Source organism: Rhinoraja longicauda, chromosome 5 (genome assembly GCF_053455715.1).
Source record: "Rhinoraja longicauda isolate Sanriku21f chromosome 5, sRhiLon1.1, whole genome shotgun sequence".
In the NCBI taxonomy this organism is placed as follows: Eukaryota; Metazoa; Chordata; class Chondrichthyes; order Rajiformes; family Arhynchobatidae; genus Rhinoraja; species Rhinoraja longicauda.
Genome location: NC_135957.1, coordinates 52,698,288 through 52,718,771, shown reverse-complemented (window position 1 = coordinate 52,718,771; position 20,484 = coordinate 52,698,288). Strand labels below are relative to the sequence as shown.

The 20,484-nt window shown below is 41.9% G+C and overlaps 1 protein-coding gene across 1 annotated transcript in view; it reads right to left on the bottom strand.

Moving 5' to 3' along the window:
* The window catches only part of themis (thymocyte selection associated), a 39,805-nt gene extending 21,139 nt beyond the window's left edge, over nucleotides 1–18,666 (bottom strand). Inside the window, exon 1 of the mRNA XM_078400164.1 lies at nucleotides 18,543–18,666. Within this exon, the coding sequence (XP_078256290.1) occupies nucleotides 18,543–18,633 (91 nt within the window). The 5' untranslated portion in view covers nucleotides 18,634–18,666. The remainder of the gene's footprint in view (nucleotides 1–18,542) is intronic.
* Between the last annotated feature and the right edge of the window lie 1,818 nt (nucleotides 18,667–20,484).

Below are 20,484 nucleotides of genomic sequence, written 5' to 3'. Positions count from 1 at the left end.
GAGCAAAGAGGTCCTTCTACAGTTGTACCGGGCCCTGGTGAGACCGCACCTGGAGTACTGTGTGCAGTTTTGGTCTCCAAATTTGAGGAAGGATATTCTTGCTATTGAGGGCGTGCAGCGTAGGTTCACTATGTTAATTCCCGGAATGGCGGGACTGTCGTATGTTGAAAGGCTGGAGCAATTAGGCTTGTATACACTGGAATTTAGAAGGATGAGGGGGGATCTTATTGAAACATATAAGATAATTAGGGGATTGGACACATTAGAGGCAGGAAACATGTTCCCAATGATGGGGGAGTCCAGAACAAGGGGACACAGTTTAAGAATAAGGGGTAGGCCATTTAGAACGGAGATGAGGAAGAACTTTTTCAGTCAGAGAGTGGTGAAGGTGTGGAATTCTCTGCCTCAGAAGGCAGTGGAGGCCAGTTCGTTGGATGCTTTCAAGAGAGAGCTGGATAGAGCTCTTAAGGATAGCGGAGTGAGGGGGTATGGGGAGAAGGCAGGAACGGGGTAATGATTGAGAGTGATCAGCCATGATCGCATTGAATGGCGGTGCTGGCTCGAAGGGCTGAATGGCCTACTCCTGCACCTATTGTCTATTGTCTATTGTCTAACTCTAAAGTCAACCAATGGAAAAATATTCAGGACAAGATGTGACTTGGCATCACAGACCATTTTCATCTCTGTCCGCACTTTAATTATGTTCCTGAAAAACTCCTCGGGACATTCAATTACTTTGTAAATATATGTTTTTGTATTTCATTTTTCACTTTCTTTTGGTGGATAAAACTGGTGGGTGTAAACTTTAAAGGGAATCAATTAGAAAAATCCATGGCCTCCCCTTCTGCACTGTGGTGCTTCAAATGGGTTTCTACTTTTCCCAAGTCAAACCTAACAAGGGAACGAAGGAACTCAGCACTTGAGTCCAATTCTAATGTGACGGTAATGAATGCCCCACAGCAAACATATATACTGTGCAAATCCTCAAACTTTAACTGTGTATGACACCTGTTCTGCGCCAAGAGAGTTCTTAAATAGTGTTGGTGAGCTGACCTTGCATAACAGGGTACCATCGGCTCATTAGGGAACAGCCACTGACAGAGCCTCTGGAACAGTGTTCCTTACATTGTTTTTTTGGTTGAAAAGAGATTGCAATTGATATTTATTTTGCTCAGTCAGCATGTTCATGGAATTTCTGGAGAGAGCATACTAGTTACAAAATCAGCTTCAATTTCACTGATGAAACTATCAAATGGTTGAAACTAAAGGTGCACAATCTCTGAAGTTTATAATGTAATAAAGAGGAACTAGACTCCATTCCAAGGCGCCATCAGTCCTTCTAGGTGAGTTCATGTGCAGCTCCTCTAACCTCATCTCCTGCATCGGTGTCCTCATTGTGGGCTCCTATATATAGGCGAGATCAAGCGTAGACTCGGCGACTGTTTCACTGAACACTTATGCTTGGTCCGCCAGGGCCGACAGGATCTTCTGGTTGCTAACCACATTCCCATACTGACCTTTCCGTCCTGGGCCTCTTCCATTGCCAGAGTGAGGCCACATGCAAATTGGAGGAACAGCACCTCATATTTCACTAGGGTAGTTTACAACCCAATGGTTTGAACATTCATTTATCCAATTTTAGGTAACTTCTTCAAACACCTCCCTCCTTCCTCTGCTTCCTCCACTAAAAGTCCGTTGACCAGCCCCACAGTTCACAACGATGTATCCTTCTTGGGCTCACACCTCTCTATCCAAAAATCAGCCAATCAGGGAACCTCCTTGCCTGAGGACATCTGTTGCCAGCCCTGATTTTTCCTTTTTTCTTTGCTTCCAGTTTTTTACCCACTCTTCCTACTACAATCAGTCTGAAGAAGGGTACCAACCCAAAACATCACATCCATTTTCTCCAGAGATGCTGCCTGACTGCTGAGTTACCCCAGCATTTTGTATCTATCTCCAAAACAGATCATTGATTGCATTGAGTGTTACAGTTGTAGAGATCTTTAAGCCTGTCCCATTTCAGATGGTGTTGCTGGATAGATTATAGTAACATACTTCATGGTTGGTAAATTCTTTAGCTTCTGTAAATTTCCGCTCATGTAGGTGGGCAGTAGGAGATTTGGGGTGGAGTAAATAGGCATTTGGAGAAAATATGCTTCAGAGAAATATAGGAGGTTGAGATTGTCATGTATTTTGAGGACAAGCATAGTTTTGATGAGCCAAATGGCCTTCATCAATGGCACAAGGAAGATTGGTAATTGTCTTTAACTTATTCAAAACATTTGCTACACATGGATAAAAATGAAAGAAATTGAGGACACAATTGGAGCAAGAATATAAAAGGCAAAGGACAGAACAAATTCAGAAAAGGACACATTGGAAACCTATTTATTCTAACTGCTGAACCGCGATCCATACACAGGAAATATGGTACATGCACAGGTGTCATTTTGAGTGATTCTGAAAAAGCTTGCAAGAAAATATTTCATCCATTGCTTTAGGAGGCTATTCTGGAGATACTGATAACAACTTTTTCCTATTGACGATGTATTACTCCAGTATGATGCATTAACATCTATTAATACATGGATCTATTTGCACAGGTCCTCACTTTCAGTTCTTAATCTCAAGAAGTTTAGATGTTGGCCTTATCTCAGTATAAACAGCTATACTTCAGAATCAAAACTTTGCGGCTTCAAGTCTCAATGCAGAGACCCGAGTACATGACCTGAAATGTCAATCTAACACCGAAGCTGTTGCACAGGCTTCAAAAAAAGAGTTGAATATCAAAACCTACAGCTACTGGAAATGTGAAATAAAACCTGAAAATGCTGGAAACCTCTGCTGAAAGAAAAATATAATTAATATTTCAGGTCAAAGATCCAATACCAGAACTGGGACAGAAGTTGCAGAGAGGATGGGTGAGGGACAGATGGGAATATTTGTGATAGGATGAGGACAGAATTACTAAGTTTTGAAAGAGGGAAAGCAAATAAATGGAAATGTAAAGTTGTGAAATGTACATCGGACAAACTCAATAAAAGATCAAATAATTTCAGGTAACTTGCTTTTTTGGTTTGCATTAGCACTGACTAATTCTGCTGCAAATTTATTAATCTCCAGCATTAACTCCAGTTCTTCCTTTAGTACCTGATGTACAATGCATTTCCAGGATTCTCATTTCATTTCATGTTCATTATTCCTGGTCTCAAGGGGACACACCCTCAAAATGCAATGCTACAAAAGCAGCATCTTGGTTTACTTTGCCTCTAATGTGAGCATGCGAATAATCACTTGAATAATATTATAGTGAGATTCCCATTGGGAGCCATTTCTTTCCACTGCTTTACTGTCCATAATCCCATGAGATACTGCTCACCCATAGAAGGGGAGAGAGGAGAAAGACAATCATAGTGATAAATATGGATAATCTGTCCTGACAGATTTTTGGTTTTGTGTCTACCTCATATTTATCATTATGATTGTCTTCCTCCTCTCTCCCCTTCTAGATAAGAATGGGTGAGCAGTACCTCCTGGGATTATGGGCAGTAAAGCAGTGGAAAGAAATGGCTCTGTATGGCTCACAAGGATGCTAATGTGATCACATAAAGATTCAGTCACTAACTAGTTGCTAGTGAATTACTGATTTCCCTTAAGGAGCTGAGTACTGCATCCCCACATGAATTCTGTGATCTTCTCTTGAAGTAAATAAGGATAGGAATAAGGATCTCTATTCTAATGGTAGCCTACTTGTGGCCATGGTTGTTCTTCAGGAGGATGGATTCAAAGGATATACATGGAAGAGCCAACGTGAAGGAATAGGGATAGCAATCTTTTAGAGTGTATGGAGGAATTGATAGAATTGGATAAGTAACTACTGGAAACATTGCTGGACATTCATTGAGCAAGACATTAAGTTAAAGGCTCCTCATAACTAAGACACACACCATGAAGGATTATTCTATAAAGAGGGTACTCAGAAACCTGAGCTTGTTACTGAAGAAAAGCAAATATGATCATTGTCTTATTTTGCCCATCTGACTAAGATCACTGTTTTATATCACTGATTCTTGCTGGATGCCTGAGTGATATTTCTAAGTGGTCTGGTGGCACCTATAATAGCGTATCTATAGGTCCAGATCTCTGCCTCCTCCAGAATACCTTTGACGTTAGATTCATTGGGCAAAATCTGCCATCAAGTTCAACTTGAGGTCCTGTTTGGCATGGACACTCTCATACATACTGTATAGTATAATGAAGTAAACAAATTCAAGAGAATTAGGTCTGGACTTCTTCCTTTCATATTGGCTTTGTGCAAGTGTGAAGCTAGAGAAACACCTTTTAAAGCAGCAGTGCAGTTTTCATGCAGAAGGTGGCATCAATCGTCAAGGATCTCTACAATCTGGGCCATGCCCTCTTACTGCTACTATCGGGCGGGAGGTAGTAAAGCGCGGTCCCACATCACCAGGCCCGGGAACAGCTGCTTTCCTATAACTATCTGTTTCTTGAACCAACCCACACAAGGCTAATCCAACCTGAACAACGGTACGCCATAGTTTTAATTTCTGGCAATTTGGCCAATTGCCACTATTTGATTATGCTTTATGTGCAGTGGGAGTATTTAACATTTCAACAGCCTTCTTGCAGGATGCAAGGGAAATAAATACTGAATATTAAACATGCAATTGTTAAATAAGTTATTAAATAACTTTGAAGGCTTGGTCCACCGATAAGACAGACCCGGATGGGTGGAGAACCAATCACTGCAACATAGACACGATGAGCAGAGTCCCATTTACAGTCTACCCACATGCACACCTTTTCTACACAAACATGCACACAGGTCACAAAATATATTATTGCCCACTGGCCTACTCCTCAGCAGATCCATCATGGTACAACCTTTCCTCCTCCAGTCTCACCTCCCTCAACCACTTTCCTCAGTAGCCTCCCCCTTCCTCTTCAACTCATTCCTTTCCCCAGTTCCTCTCAGCCAGATCCTCCCACATTTTCCCATTTCCAAATCCATCATTTCCACTCCCCTCCCCTCTCCATCTCTTAATCTCCCTTTCCCATCCACCCCTCTCTTTCCCCATTCTCTATCAGATCTTTTTCACCCACCCTCTGAATTTCCACCCTGGCCCATGTTTAATTCTTCCCCCTTCCCCGCTCTCTACCTTTGTACTCTTCTTTGCCCCATTGCTCTCCAGCCACCATCATTTCTTTAATTCTCCACCCTCCTGGAGTCCTTTAGTCAGAGGGTGGTGATTTTCTGGAATTCATTGCCACTGAAGGCTGTGGATGCCAAGTTAATGGATATTTTTAAGGTGGAGATTGATAGGTTCTTGATTAGGTAGGGTATCAAGGGCTATGGAGAGAAGGCAGGAGAATGGGGTTGAGGGAAGATAGATCAGCCATGATTGAATGGCCTAGGTTTCTTGATGGGCTGAATGGCCTAATTCTGCTCCAACAACTTATGAACTCCTTATCCTCTCCAGCTCTCCACTCTTCTTCACTCTCTCATCTCCATACTCCACCCTCCTTTCCCAACCCACTGCTTCTCCCCTTTCATTCACACTCTCCATTCTCTCTATCTTTCCCACCTTCTCTCATCTCCCTCTCCCTACAATCACCCTGTGCCTCTCCCGTGCTTCTCCCTCTTTCCTCTACGCACCCTATACTCTCTCTCACGATGTCTGTCCTCCTTTTGCCCTCACCCAATTTATTTCCCTTTCACAAACTCACCACTGTACTTCTCCCATCCTCACAGCTGACCTTGAGTCTGCAAGTTATGCCAAAAACAGAGATGTCAGAGAAAGAGGAGTCTGCACTGTGGGAGCATGTGGAGACCGAACACAGTGAAAAGAGCACACACTACACCAAGCAATCCACCCACCAATTCAGCATCACCTGCCCCACCAGGAGTGGATCCTGCAAACTTTCAGCCACCTCAGAACTCAGAGAACTGGGGTAGAAGCAAGCCATCCTCAACTCTGAGGAATGCCTACGAAATGAAAAATTATCTGTCAGGATGGTCTCTGTGTGCTTTTCTTCAATTTGGACCTGGTTACAGCATCACTGGTGGTCTCTAACCCAAATTTATTTTGTACAGTAGCAGGGTTTATACATTTAATCCATGTTGGCAACACAAGTAGATAGAGTGGTAAAGACAGCATATTGTAGGCTTGCCTTCTTTAGTTGGGGCATTGAGTATGAGTCAGGAAATCTTGTTGTAACTCTATAGGACTTGGGTTAGATCAGATTTGGAGTGTTGCATGCAGTTCTGGTCGCCCCATTACAGGAAGGATGCGGAGGCTTGGGAAAGGGTGAGAGGAGGTTTACCAGAATGATGAAGTTTGGGGGAGGGAGTGGAGGAGGGTGAAAAAAACACATAGGTATGATTGAAACAAATTATTATTGTAGCCTTTGAAGCCAAACACTAACTTCCTAAATGAGAGTAACAAATATTCTCATTAATTTAAGTAGAAAAAAATAGAGTTTCAAATTGTCTATTTGATTTTGGATTTCAAGAATATACTTTTTCTGAAGAAGGGTCCCAACCCAAAATGTCACCGATCCACGTTCTCCAGAGATGCTACATGACCCGCTGAGTTACACCAGCACTTTGTGTCTTTTATTGATATAAACAAGCACCGACAGTCCCTTGTTTCTATACTTTGAGTGTGAAAGTCAAATGCAGCCTAAAGGAATGAATTTATTGTGATCACATGTACAATCCACAGGACAAAATGTTGCGTGCGGATAAGGCTGCAAAGAAGCTACCCATTTCAACTGACAGTTCATCAAGTTGTTTCATTTTAAATGGATATTCTTCAGACAGTGACAATTAAACCCTTGGGCTTTTAAGCGAGTCACAATGGATTCTGGTTTTTTTTTAAGAACAGGTGATGATGACCTTTGAGCTGTACAAGATGCAGAAACTCACAAATTTAATAAATTCTTTGCAATCACTAGACATTGCATAATGACAATTTAAATTTAAGACTTTGCCCATCAAGGGATGGATTTGGATCTGTTATTTGTCAGAACAAAATACACAAAGTGAAGTTTACTGTTGTTCTCGGGAATGATCAAATCCTGATGGCAAAAAAGAAAGGCACATTCTGGCATTGTGCACATAATGATTACATTTTTAATTGGGGAAATAAAACTGAACTTGAACAAAACCTGCCAGTCCAATGATAGTGTTTGTTTGTAGAAATGGGGAAAGTGGACAAAGGCACAATATTTCAGGATATGTCAAGACATTAATTGGATTTAAATAATGAAATAACTTAGTAACTTAATATTTTAAAGGTGTTATGGAAATATTGTATTTAATGATAAGTTTATCTCAACAGCAAGTAGGGAAGTTACTCCACCAAATGGAAAGTTTTCCAAAGTTACTTTTGAATGAGGCTACATTAATTCAGTGTAGTTCATTAAAAGATAAAATTTAAATTGGGGAAGGCACAATGAGGAATCATTAATGAATTACTTTCTCTTGGAGAACTTTATATCCTTCTCAATGAACATTTTACGCAAGCTGTATTTGGTGATCTGACCACTGGTTGAAGCATGGTGAGATCTCCAAACACTGTGTTCTTTTCGAGATCTAGAAGTCATATGATGCGCCTTTTAGCATGATATTTAGATACCACAGTGTATCTGCAAATGTGATTTGCTGTTTGTGAGGCAATGACCCTCTGGAAATGCATAGTGAATTTGCACTGAAGAATGGGTCCCAGACATGCCTAGTTACTGGACAATAACATGTTGTTAATGGTGATCAAGAAAGAGCTATATATACCTGTTTAAATCAAGATGTGGACATATACTCCACAGATAAATTAATTTTGGAACGTATCATTGAGACAGATTATAAAATAATAGATATATTTTATCCGGTTGAATCCAACTCTGTTTTAGGCTAGTTAGAGGTCATACTTTTCAATGGTCACCTTCAGGGTGGATTTATTTACAAAGCAACAGTAAAAAAATATTTTATATCCACACTTGCATTGAGGAACTCTGCTTTTCTTGGTCTGCATATTTCATGCGCTAAATTGAGAAACCAAAGAAGCAAGCAGTAACCCAGAAATTGCTAGTAGTAGCAGTATTTGCTGCTATCAGAAACGAACAACTTTGTAGGATTTGTTGTTGATAATTATAACCAATGGGAGATGGACCCTAATGCTGACTACTCAGAACCAGTTTAAAGAAAAGATAGAACATTTACACAGTCAGATTCCATTACTCCTGTTTCAACACAAGTTGGATATTTCTGGATCACACAGAACTATAGAGGTGACAAAAAAATCCACAGAGTTTCTGTTAAAGGTAGTTCCTGCTGGTTAAGTGGTATCTACTTAAATCAGAGAGCGTCTGTCCAGAAGCTAACAAGGATGATATGGAAGATAGACACAAAATGCTGGAGTAACTCAGTGGGACAGGCAGCATCTCTGGAGAGGAATAGGTGACGTTTCAGGTCGAGACCCTTCTTCAGACGGACAACAACCCTGAAAGCTCTGCAGCAACCCTGAAAACCCCTCCTCTTGGACTCTCCCGGATGGCCCTCTACCCTCTTTAGACCTCTTTATTTCCAACTGCCGTCGTGACATATCAACCGTCTCAACTTTTCCACTCCCCTTACCTACTCTAACCTCTCCCCCTCTGAACGTACAGCACTCCACTCAAGTCAAGTCAAGTCAAGTTTATTTGTCACATACACATACACGATGTGCAGTGAAATGAAAGTGGCAATGCCTGTGGATTGTGCACAAAAAAGAATTACAGTTACAGCATATAAATAAAGTTAATAAGTTACTATAGTGTAGACAAAAATGTAGTCTCTGGAGTTATAAAAGTTGACAGTCCTGATGGCCTGTGGGAAGAAACTCCGTCTCATCCTCTCCGTTTTCACAGCGTGACAGCGGAGGCGTTTGCCTGATCGTAGCATCTGGAACAGTCCGTTACTGGGGTGGCAGGGGTCCCTCATGATCTTGCTTGCTCTGGATCTGCACCTCCTGATGTATAGGTCCTGCAGGGGGACGAGTGTAGTTCCCATGGTGCGTTCTGCCGAACGCACTACTCTCTGCTGGGCCATCCTGTCCTGGGCAGAGCTGTTTCCAAACCAGACTGTAATGTTGCCGGACAGGATGCTCTCTACAGCCCCAGAGTAGAAGCAATGAAGGATCCTCAGAGACACTCTGAATTTCCTCAGCTGTCTAAGGTGGTAAAGGCGCTGCTTTGCCTTACCCACCAGTGCAGCTTACCCACTCTGCAGCTACCCCGAAAACCAGCACCTGCAGTTCTTTCTGACAATAGGATGATATGGACATGTACACGGGGTTAATAAGGTTATTAGAAGTTATTTTGTTAATGTCACTGTGTCAAGATTTTAAAAGTTCCTGAAGTTCATTCCAATAAATGTCTCTTGGAATTGGTATTGGTTTATTATTGTCATGTGCACCGAGATGCAGTGAATAGCTGCTAATAGAAAACTAATTTTATTCTCTATATGAAGAAGTGTTATCACAATGCATATATTTTCTGTTGCTTTACTTTAATATTATTAACTCGAATTCCATCAACAGAGAATTCCATCAACTTAATTCTCTAATCCTCTAAATAATTTTCAAATTAATTTGCCAAGTTAAGATGGTGAAACAAAATTTCAGGTGAGGTGCCAATTCTTTAGCAGACTGCCAATTTTGTTCAAATATTTTCTGCCTAGAAACAAAAATAATCTACAAGAGGCGCTGTCTCACAAAGACAGCCAGCATCATCAAGGGCCCACACCACCCTGGCCACACTCTCATTTCACTCCAGCCATCGGGAAGCAGGTATAGGAGTCTGAAGATTGTAAATTCCAGGTTCAGGAACAGTTTCTTCCCAATAACCATCATTCTACTGAACATTACAAACTCCAACTAAACACCAAACTACGAACTGCCTGGGTTCCACTCAGGACTTTGGGCTTTGTATTGTTTTTGCACTACATTGTTTTTTTTGTATTTATTGAACTTTTTGTTTGTTTATTATATTTATTGAGTACGGTGTTTACAAACCTGCCGCTGCTGCAAGTAAGAATTTAATTGTTCCATATCGGTACATATGACAATAAAACACTCTTGACTCTTGCTAAGTGCATTGCACCTAAAACAATTTCTAGGTCTTATTAGAAAGAACAATGGTCAAGAAGTGCTTGGAGTGAATTGGATTTGACTGGTGCATCAAATAACCCTGAAGTACATTTTAAACCAAATAACAAATGGGTTTAAAGCAAGAATTTTATGGATGCACTTGTTGATGATATAGTCATCCAGCACAAAAAAAAGACTCTTTGGCCCAACTTGCCCATGGCAAACAAGATCCCCCAACTAGACTCGTCCGACCTGCCAAATGCCTTTTAACTGGTGTAATTGTAGTTATTATTTGCTTTCCTATCGTTCAAAGCCACATCAGCTTTTCTTCAAAGCTTTATGACTTCAAGTGTTGGAGTGTTTATTTGTCATGAACCAGAACAATTAACTTCCTACTTGCTGTAGCTTTAGACGCATTAGACTCAACAACAACTACAACAAACACATCAGAAATAATCAGTTATTCTATATCCAGTTCCAGTGCAAAAAACTGAAGTACAGTTAACAACCACACTAGTGCAAAGTTGCAAGTAGTTCTGAGTCGAGGTAGGGTTGTGGTCAGGGTTGTGCAGGATCTTTCAAGACCAGATGGTTGATGGAGTGGAGCTGTTCTTGAATCTAATGGTCATGATTCTCACGCTCTTGTACCTTCTTCCTGATGGTGGTAGCAAGAGAGTGTGTGGTCAGATGGTGTGGATCTTTGAAGACATCTGCTGCCTTCTTGAGGCAGTGTTTCCTGTAGATCCCTTTGTTGGAGGGGAAGTCAGTGCCTGTGATGGACGAGGCAACCTTCTGCAGCCTTCTCTTGATCTTGAACTTGGTTTTGATGCAACCAGTCAGTATGCTCTTCACAATACACTTGTATAAGTTCAATTGAGTATTTAACTACATGCCGAATCTCCTCAAACGTCTGAAGAAGTAGAGGCATTGGTGAACTTTCTTTCTGATTGGATCAATGTGCTGGGCCCAGGACAAGTAATCAGAGTTATGTACACCCAGAAACATGAAGCTACTGACTTTCTTCACTGTTGTTCCACCAATGACGACAGGCACATGGTTCGTTGGCTTTCTCTTCCTGAAGTCAACAATCAGCTCCTTGGTCTTGCCAATATTGAGAGCAAGATTGTTGTTCTGGCTCCACTCAACATAACATCGATCACCTTCCTGTACTCTGACTCGTTGTTATCTGTGTTATTCGTCCAATGACGACAGTAACGACGGCAAATTTAAAGATATCACTGGTGTTGTGTCTGGCTCCACAGTTAGGGGGATAGAGAGTGGAGCATGGGATTCAGGATGCAGCCTGAGGTGCCCCTATGCTGATAGTCAGTGAGGAGGAGGCATTTTGCCAATCTGCATTGATTGAAATCTGCTGATGAAGAGGTTGAGGATCCAGTTGCCTAGGAGAAGCAGAGGCTCAATTTCTTGTTTGACGACAAGATGAAAGGGATGATAGTGTTGAAAGCTGGCCTGTAGTTCATGGACAACCATCAACTGCCCCTGCTCCCATTTTCCTGCGTCAATGATTTCCAAAGACTATTGGGCAGTACTCATTTTTTTGAAGGAACATTCTCAAATTTATTCTTCTATCCACTTGATAGTCCCTTGCCATAAGGAAGCTTGGGACAGAATGCATGTTTTAGGAGTCTGGCATTAGGATTACAAACAACCCGGCCTGCCGCTCACAACTGAGTGTAATTCATGCCTCAGTGCTGTGACTTCCTGACTCATACACAATGTCCCGACCAACGAAGGCAAACCTACAATATGCTGCCTTTACCACTCTATCTACTTGTGTTTCCACTTTCAGGGAGTTATGGACTTGGATCCCAAGATCCCTCTGTACATGAATGCTGTTACCATTGTTGTTGCCATTAATTTTAGTTTTCCCCCTTACATTCAACCTCCAAAGTGCCACACAACCCCACACTTGATCGGACTAAACTCCATCTGACATTTCTCTGCCCATTTCTGTAGCTGGTTGAATGTACAAGCCCTGCTTCTGCATAAAAAGATCTGGGTTAGGAACCACCAGTGATGCTGTAACTGGAGGTCTAAATTGAAGAAAAGCACACAGAGACCATTCTGACAGTTAATATTTCATTTCATAGGCATTCCTCAGAGTTGACGATCGCTTGCTTCTACCCCAGTTCTCTGAGTTTGGAGGAGGCTGAAAGTTTTCATGCAGGATCCACTCTTGGTGGGACAAGTGATGCTGAATTGGTCAGTGGGTGGATTGTTTAGTATGGTGTGTGTTCTTTTCACTGTGTTTGGTCTCCGCATGTTCCCACAGTGCAGACTCCTCACTCTCAGACAAAACTGCAGACTCAAAGTCAAAGACCTGAAACATTACTTTTGTTTCTCTCCACAGATGCTTCATGACCTGCTGATTTCTTTCCAGCATTTTCTATTTTTGCTTCAGTCCCAGCACAATTAAGAACTACAAATAATAATTTTTGATAGAAAATTCACCTTTTCAAAATAAACGTTCAGTAATTTTAAACGTTCTCCTGATCTGTCTTGTATACACTGGAATTTAGAAGGATGAGAGGGGATCTTATCGAAACGTATAAGATTATTAAGGGGTTGGACATGTTAGAGGCAGGAAACATGTTCCCAATGTTGGGGGAGTCCAGAACCAGGGGCCACAGTTTAAGAATAAGGGGTGGGCCATTTAGAACAGAGATGAGGAAAAACTTTTTTAGTCAGAGAGTTGTGAATCTGTGGAATTCTCTGCCTCAGAGGGCAGTGGAGGCCAATTCTCTGAATACATTCAAGAGAGAGCTAGATAGAGCTCTTAAGGATAGCGGAGTCAGGGGGTATGGGGAGAAAGCAGGAACAGGGTACTGATTGAGAATGATCAGCCATGATCACATTGAATGGCGGTGCTGGCTCGAAGGGCCGAATGGCCTACTCCTGCACCTATTGTCTATTGTCTATTGTCTCCACTGATCTGTGCTGATTACAATAGCATGGTAGGTCAATGCACCTTTTAAACCTCACAGAAATTACAAACTCTGTTTGTTCCTTGGCAATGCAGTATTTGGCTATTCTCCTACATGCTATTTAAGGACTGCCTGAGAAGCAGGGTGCCAAGATTCCTGAGGTCTTGGGGTAGACGAAACAGCATCTTCTGCAAGCACAGATAATTCTCAGCCCTATATTAATGAGAACACAAGATATGGCCATGCTATTCTAAGTACAATTAGGCTCTCCTGCAGTCCTTTTATTTTGTTTTGAGATGCATCGTGGAAACTTGCATGTCTTTGAAATGTGGGAGAAAACTGGAGAACCCGGAAAAAACCCACGCGGTCACAGGATAAACGTACAAACTCCGCACAGACTACACTTTGTAGTCAAGATCAAACCCGGGTTCAACTACCCAAACCTGGTTCTGGCACTTATATAATGGAGTACACACCTAACCTCACTTGCCGCTCACACATTTCATCTCATCCAAAGCTCGCTAATGATTACACATGAACTGGACCCTAATGATCATCATTTCATCTTAGATGAACAGAAAACGTTGCTTATTTTCCATTTTTATTGGTAATTTAGCTCCAATTTCTACGTTGTGGCAAGATACACAGTGACATAGGATCTGGGATGACAAAATGGGAGTTGAAAATGTCAGCTTGAGTCAGATTTGTGAAGAAGATACTATATCTAGGCTGAAGTAAACTAAAAATAGGATCATTTAAATCACATCAATTTCTGAAATGATGCCTATTTTGCAGTCATTATTTTCCATTTAAAATCAGTAATTGCCCGCATTAACACATTGCAATTCCCTTGCTGTTGGCAGAATAAAACAAGAAAACTTTATAGTTTCCTCAAACGAGACACCAAATCTGAGGATATTACTTGAAACTCACAGGCAAAACACGAACAGCAGATAGATTACAGGAAGGACTCATTGCACAAAGCCAGCACTCAGCTCAGCTTATCAAGAACATGTGCATTTCCATCAAGGGAAATAATGTTGGGGTGCAGCGAGGAGTTGCTAGGAGTTTGTTTGAGGACGCCAGAGGCAAAACATGCACTTACAATGGTACATAACATTAAAAAATATATGTCCCTGCATAAAGTGACCATTCCAGACTATTGGCAGAATTGTCTCTGGATGTTAATTAAATATTTTAGTTTGAACAGAGTAGCTTGAAAAATAAAAGAAAATCATGGGTAGGAAGAAACTGCAGATGCTGGCTTAAACCAAAAATAGACACAAAATGCTGGAGTAACTCAGCGAGTTAGGCAGCATCTCTGGAGAGAAGGAATGGGTGATGTTTCGGGTCGAGATCATTCTTCAGACTGAGAGTCAGGGGAGAGGGAGACATAGAGATATGGAAGGGGAAGGAAGGGTAGGGTAAAGGAAAACACAGATCAAAGCAGACGATGATAAGGAAATGTTGAATGGATCATTGTTAGTTATGGGGAAGGTGACAAGGTGTACAATCAGTAAAATGTAATCAGGAGAACAGCAAAACTAGTTGGAGAACTAGGATTGGGGAGGGAAGGAGAGAGACGGAAAGCAATGGTTACGTGGTTAGAGAAGCCAATATTCGTACTGCTGGGGTGTAAGCTGCCCAAGCGAAATATGAGGTGCTGTTCCTCCAATTTGCATTTTGCCTCAATCAGACAGTGGAGGCCCAGGACAGAAAGATCAGTATTGGAATGGGAAGGGGAGTTAAAGTGTTTGGTAACCGGGAGAACACATATGTCTAGGTGGGTTGAACGAAGTTGTTCAGCGAAACGATCGCCGAGCCTGCGCTTGGTCTCGCCGATATATAGGAGTCCACACCTGGAACAGCGGATACAGTAGCTGAGGTTGTAGGAGGTGCAAGTGAAATTCTGCTTCACCTGAAGGGACTGTCGGGGTCATTGGACGGAGTTGAGGGAGGAGGTTTAGGGACAGGTGTTGCATCTCCTGCGGTTGCAGGGAAAAGTAAACTTTCAATTTGTCATAAGTTAGCCGATTTCAAAAGGGATTACAATTAATCTCAGCACTTTGTATTTAGGAAAGAAAAACTGTCCTGAGTAACCAAAAGAAGGCTGGAATTAACAAAACAGAGAGGACAATCAATATAATTTCTCTAGATACCATAGCTTTCTGATACATACGTTGAGAACTTATACTTGGACAGAGACTAGGGCATCAACAATGGAACTTGCTAACCTGAAGTTAATACATTTAGAAGTGAAATGATGGGTGAGGAAAGGAAACTGGCAAGAAAAACTGGACTGCATTGCTTCACGAAGGGAGATACTTGGGTTACATTTCTACAGCTAACTTTTAGTTTTTACTTTTAGAGATAGAGAGTGGAAAAGGGGCCTTTGGCATTCCGTCCACGCAGAGCATTGATCACCCGTCCATACTAGTTCTGTGTTATCCCACTTTCTCATCCACTCCCTACACACTAGTGGCAATTTCCTGAGGTCAATTAACCCATATGTCTTTGTGATGTGGGAGGAAACCAGAGCACTCAGAGGAAACCCACATGGCCATAGGGAGAACGTGCAAACACACAGACAGCAGCTGAGGTCAGGATCGAATCCAGGTCTCTGGCGCTGAGAGGCATAGAAACATAGAAAAATAGGTGCAGGGTAGGCCATTCGGCCCTTCGAGCCAGCACCACCATTCAATATGATCATGGCTGATCATCTAAAATCAGTACCCTGTTCCTGATTTTTCCCCATATCCCTTGATTCCTTTTGACCTAAGAGCTAAATCTAACTCTCTCTTGAAAACATCCAGTGAAATGGCCTCCACTGCCTTCTGTGGCAGAGAATTTCACAGATTCACAACTCTCTGGGTGAAAAAATGTTTCCTCATCTCAGTCCTAAATGGCCTACCCCTTATATGGCTCCACTAGCTGTGCCACTCTGCCATTACATTCCCGATCTTTTTAAGCAAAGAAAAGTCTGTAATATAATCAAACTAGATTTTTGAAGGGTCACATTGCATTTTACAGAGAAGTATTATGCTATTCAACTTCCCTAGAATAAACCTCCCTCCTTGTGAAAAGATATACATCCTCTGTTACTTCTCAATTCAATAAGACCAATGGAAGGAATATAGCAAAGCAGTAACAATTCTTAGTTAAAGATTAATCCCCATACAAAGACCTGTAATTTTTAACATAATGCAATTTGTATGTACTTCTGTAGGATAATATAATATGGTGCTTCACTACTTAATACTGAATTGTTACACATGTGATTGTTACTTCAAATTACACAAATATTGCTCATATTTGAAAATTGTAAAAAGATATCAGAGCCAAGTCTCCAAAGAAGCTAGTTGAGACTGGGCTGTAAAAAAAATAATTTTAACATTATCTAATATGTTTTAACTGTAAAGTTACAGGCAGTTTCATTTCCAATTGTGTAAGTAGATATTTTACATTTGTTGATTGTGGTAGCTACTTTCCAAACTTCTAAAAACTCAGCTTGTCAGTTCAGTTTAGTTTATTATTACGAGTACTGTGGTGCAGTGAAAAGCTTTTGCTGCTTACATGACATTACACACAGAATACTTATATCAGCTTGAGACAGAAGAAAGTGGCCAATTGAATATTTTAATTCCATGTGAACTATAAGTCAGATAGATATATAAATGTATTCAATCATATAAAATGATAAGTATGGTGTGTGTTGGGAAAAGGCATTGAATTTTTGAGTGATATTTTGAATTCAGGATAAACTCAAAGTTAAATCAAATAGAAAACATTATTTTGAGACAGTAAGATATCTTGGGAATTTATTTTATTTTAACTGTTTTTATTTCCCATTCCCCATATTATTTGTATGTATTTGTTTCCAAATATTGTTATTGATAGAAACATAAATCTGTTTCAACACTTTCATGCGCCCCAAAATTTCAAAATCAATCAAGAATTTTGCAATGGAGGTAATTCAGTAGGCAATTTTTTACAATAGATAGGAAGTTTTGAGTAGGGCCCATCTTCGTACTGATTGTGGAGGGGGTTGGGGAGAAATCTGGAAGAGAGGAGCAGGACAAAACGTGGCAGGTAAAAGCCGTCCTCCATAATGGCCAGGTTATGCCCGTCTTTTAATTATGCTGATTGAGAAATAAATCTCGGCCAGAATGCAAAACTTTTCCCACTCTTTTTCTGAAATAATGTCAGTGAACGTGTGAAAAAGTCGACAGATGTCAGATTTGGTCATTCTGAAACTGAGCAGGGAAAGCTGACAACTGACCTACAGTTGACAGCTCAGTGAGGTTCCGCTGTGGAACGGATAAGTATTGTTCACTTATTAACTGCTTCAGAATCCAGAAGATCTGGATTCTATCTGGTCAAGAATATTCCAAACATCCAGTAATCAATGAAAATAATAGTACAAAGTACAAACGTGAAGAGAATTTACCAAACAATAAGCTAAACAATCGCAATTTACCAAACAATAAGATAAACAATAGCAGGCACAGGCGCCAGGGCGTCAATAAAGGTTTAAAAAGTATGCCATATTATTGGCATGTAATTTTTTTCCCACATAATGACACTGATAGGAAGGAAAATCCCCTCTTGTGATACTTTAAGATCCCATTATTTATTTAACGCGACAAACTCCGGTAAGCAAAAAGCAACCCCCACCCCATCCCGACGGGTCGTTTTTAAGTTACAATGTCACTAAATTTAACAGCAAGGTAAACAATGGAGACGTGGCATCGAAGCGCAATGAAGCAGCGGGACCACTTGACCAGGCACACGATCCACCGATTTTCCAGGGAACTGGAGAGATAACAGAGTCATTCTAGGGACATCTCAGTGCGCGCGGTAAATCCTCTCCTCCAATGGTTCCTCGGATTGCTTTATTTTTGTTTAACTTTTCACAGGTCTATCTTAAATTGATTCATCTGTTAAAGCCCTTTAAAAAAAAAAAGCCCATGCCAAGGGGAAGCACGGATAAATGAAATCACATTGAAACGAAATTAAAAACCCCACACCAAACTGCATTGAGACGTTGCAGAATGGGTGACCCCAATACGAATGCCAACGAGGCAAGACATGTTGTGCTTTGGGTTTTTCTAATATTTCATTCACATCGAATGCATATTTATTTTCAAGAGAAGCAATACTGCTGGAAATTAATGGAAATAACATATTGGGCGAAAGCAGGTGAAAGTTGGTTTAGTTTTAAACGGGGTTTTAGTTCACGTTTAACTTTTTTTTTTAATTCACTGAGGGTTTTCAACGGCTGTGCGTGGAAAACATTCACTCGCGCTAATCTGCCCAACGCGGCGGATTATTAATTAACTGCAGGTAGCAAAGCATAAGCATAGTTAGAAACACCCATGGGAGGTGGGGGTTTTTTTAGGTCAGGGGTGTCAGCGAGCCGGCAACACACACCGTCTAAAATATAAACCTTCACCTTCTGCGTAAATTCCCGACAGGATCTGCAGGACTCTCGGGAGGGTGGAGGGGTCCAGGGCGTCGATGAAGTTCTCCAGGGTCAGAGCCATCCCTGCGCCGCGCCGCGCCGCGCCACTCTCCCCGGGCAACGTTCGATGCAGTGCAGCGCCGGGCGCTGCTCTCGCCCACTCCCGCCCTCGGTGTCTCAGCTCCGCCCTTGTACTCCAGAACGGGGCAACCCTACTACTGACACAACCAGTCTTCCCCGTGCACCTCCCCCCCCCCCCCCCCCCGGCACTTCTGATAGAGACCCGTAACCACGCACAACGTGCTCCTCGTCTTCCCCCACACCCCTCAAATACAAACACCTTCCACCCAGTCAAGCTCTTCTCTCCCCATCTTCCCACCTCCACTTGCCCACCCAATGTTTCCCCAATCCACCCCAGCAAGCTTCTCTCCACCTAAACCATTCTCTCGTGTAGGAAGGAACTGAAGATGTTGGTTTACACCAAAGATAGACATAAAATACTGGAGTAACTCAGCAGGATCGGCAGCATCTCTGGGGAGAAGGAATGGGTGACATTTTGGGTTGAGACCCTTCAGATATTTTCTGAAGAAAGGTCTCGGCCCGAAATGTCACCTAAACCATTCTCTTTCCAGTCCTCCAGTGAATCTACCGCTGCCTGCCGATCTCATTCCACTTCCCCATTCGTGCAGTGTCTATTGGTGGTCTACCCAGCCCAATTCTCCCATCTTCTCTCTGATCAGCACTAGTCTCCTTTACCTCCCAAGGCACTGCACCACCAAATTCATAGACAACTGTCACACCTGAAACTTTGTACAACCATTACCCCACCCCACCTCTCACAAGCATAGGCAGCTCCAGACCACCCACACTGATATACAATCCTCCATCATCCCCAATAAATCTATTTATTCCCTCAACCTCCACAGCTAACTCACCCCTTCAACAAGTATAGCCCCTAATGCCCCTCAAATATTCCACATCCACCCCCATATCTCATGCCTTTGCTTAACCAGTCAGCCTGGTCTCCTGCACAAACAGATTGCCCCTTGGGCTGTGGCTGGTTGCCTGCTGCCCATATCCCTCTGAAGCTATCCTCTCCATATACCTGACTAATTATTTCTTAAATGGTGCGATAGTATCTGCCTCAACTATCTCCTCTGGCAGTTTGTTCCATCCACCCACCACTCTTTGTGCGAAAAAGCTACCCCTCAGGTCCCTAACAAATATTCCCCCCTCACCTAAAACCCATATCTTCGTTCTCAATTCCCCTACCCTGGGCAAAAGACTGTGAGTCTACCCAATCTATTCCTCTCATGATTTTGTGCACCTCTAAGATCACCACTCATTCTCCTGCCCTCCAAGAAATAGAGTCCTTGCCAGCTCAACCTCTGCCTACAGCTCAGATCCTCAAGTCCTGGCAATATCCTCGTAAGTCTTCTCTGTACCCTTTCCAGCTTGACAACACCTTTCCAATAACATGGTGCCCAAAATTTAACATAATACTCTAAATGCGGCCTCACCAACATCTTATACAACTGCAACATGACCTCTCAACCTCTATACTCTTGGAATGGTATAATTATCTTTCTCAGTGTACAGATTATAACTGTTGTGCACTGAAACCTCATCGAGGGTTGGGCTCAGGAACTCATGGAAGAAAAGGCCATTGATTGGCAAGGCTTCCAATTATATGATTTTGTTGACTTGACTTTCTTACCAAGTATAGCATTATGACCATCATAGAGATGGAAACTACAGCAACAAGATAATTAAAGACTTTCAGTCATTGTAGCTGTTGGATGACCATCGAGTTCAATGATGTCAGTGGTGCAACCTGAGTTTGGTTTGAAGACCATCCCTGGAGGCACACACTTAGTGGCAATGGGGGCACATGAAAGATGTTCTGGCAGATGCAGATGCGGAGGACTTTCTG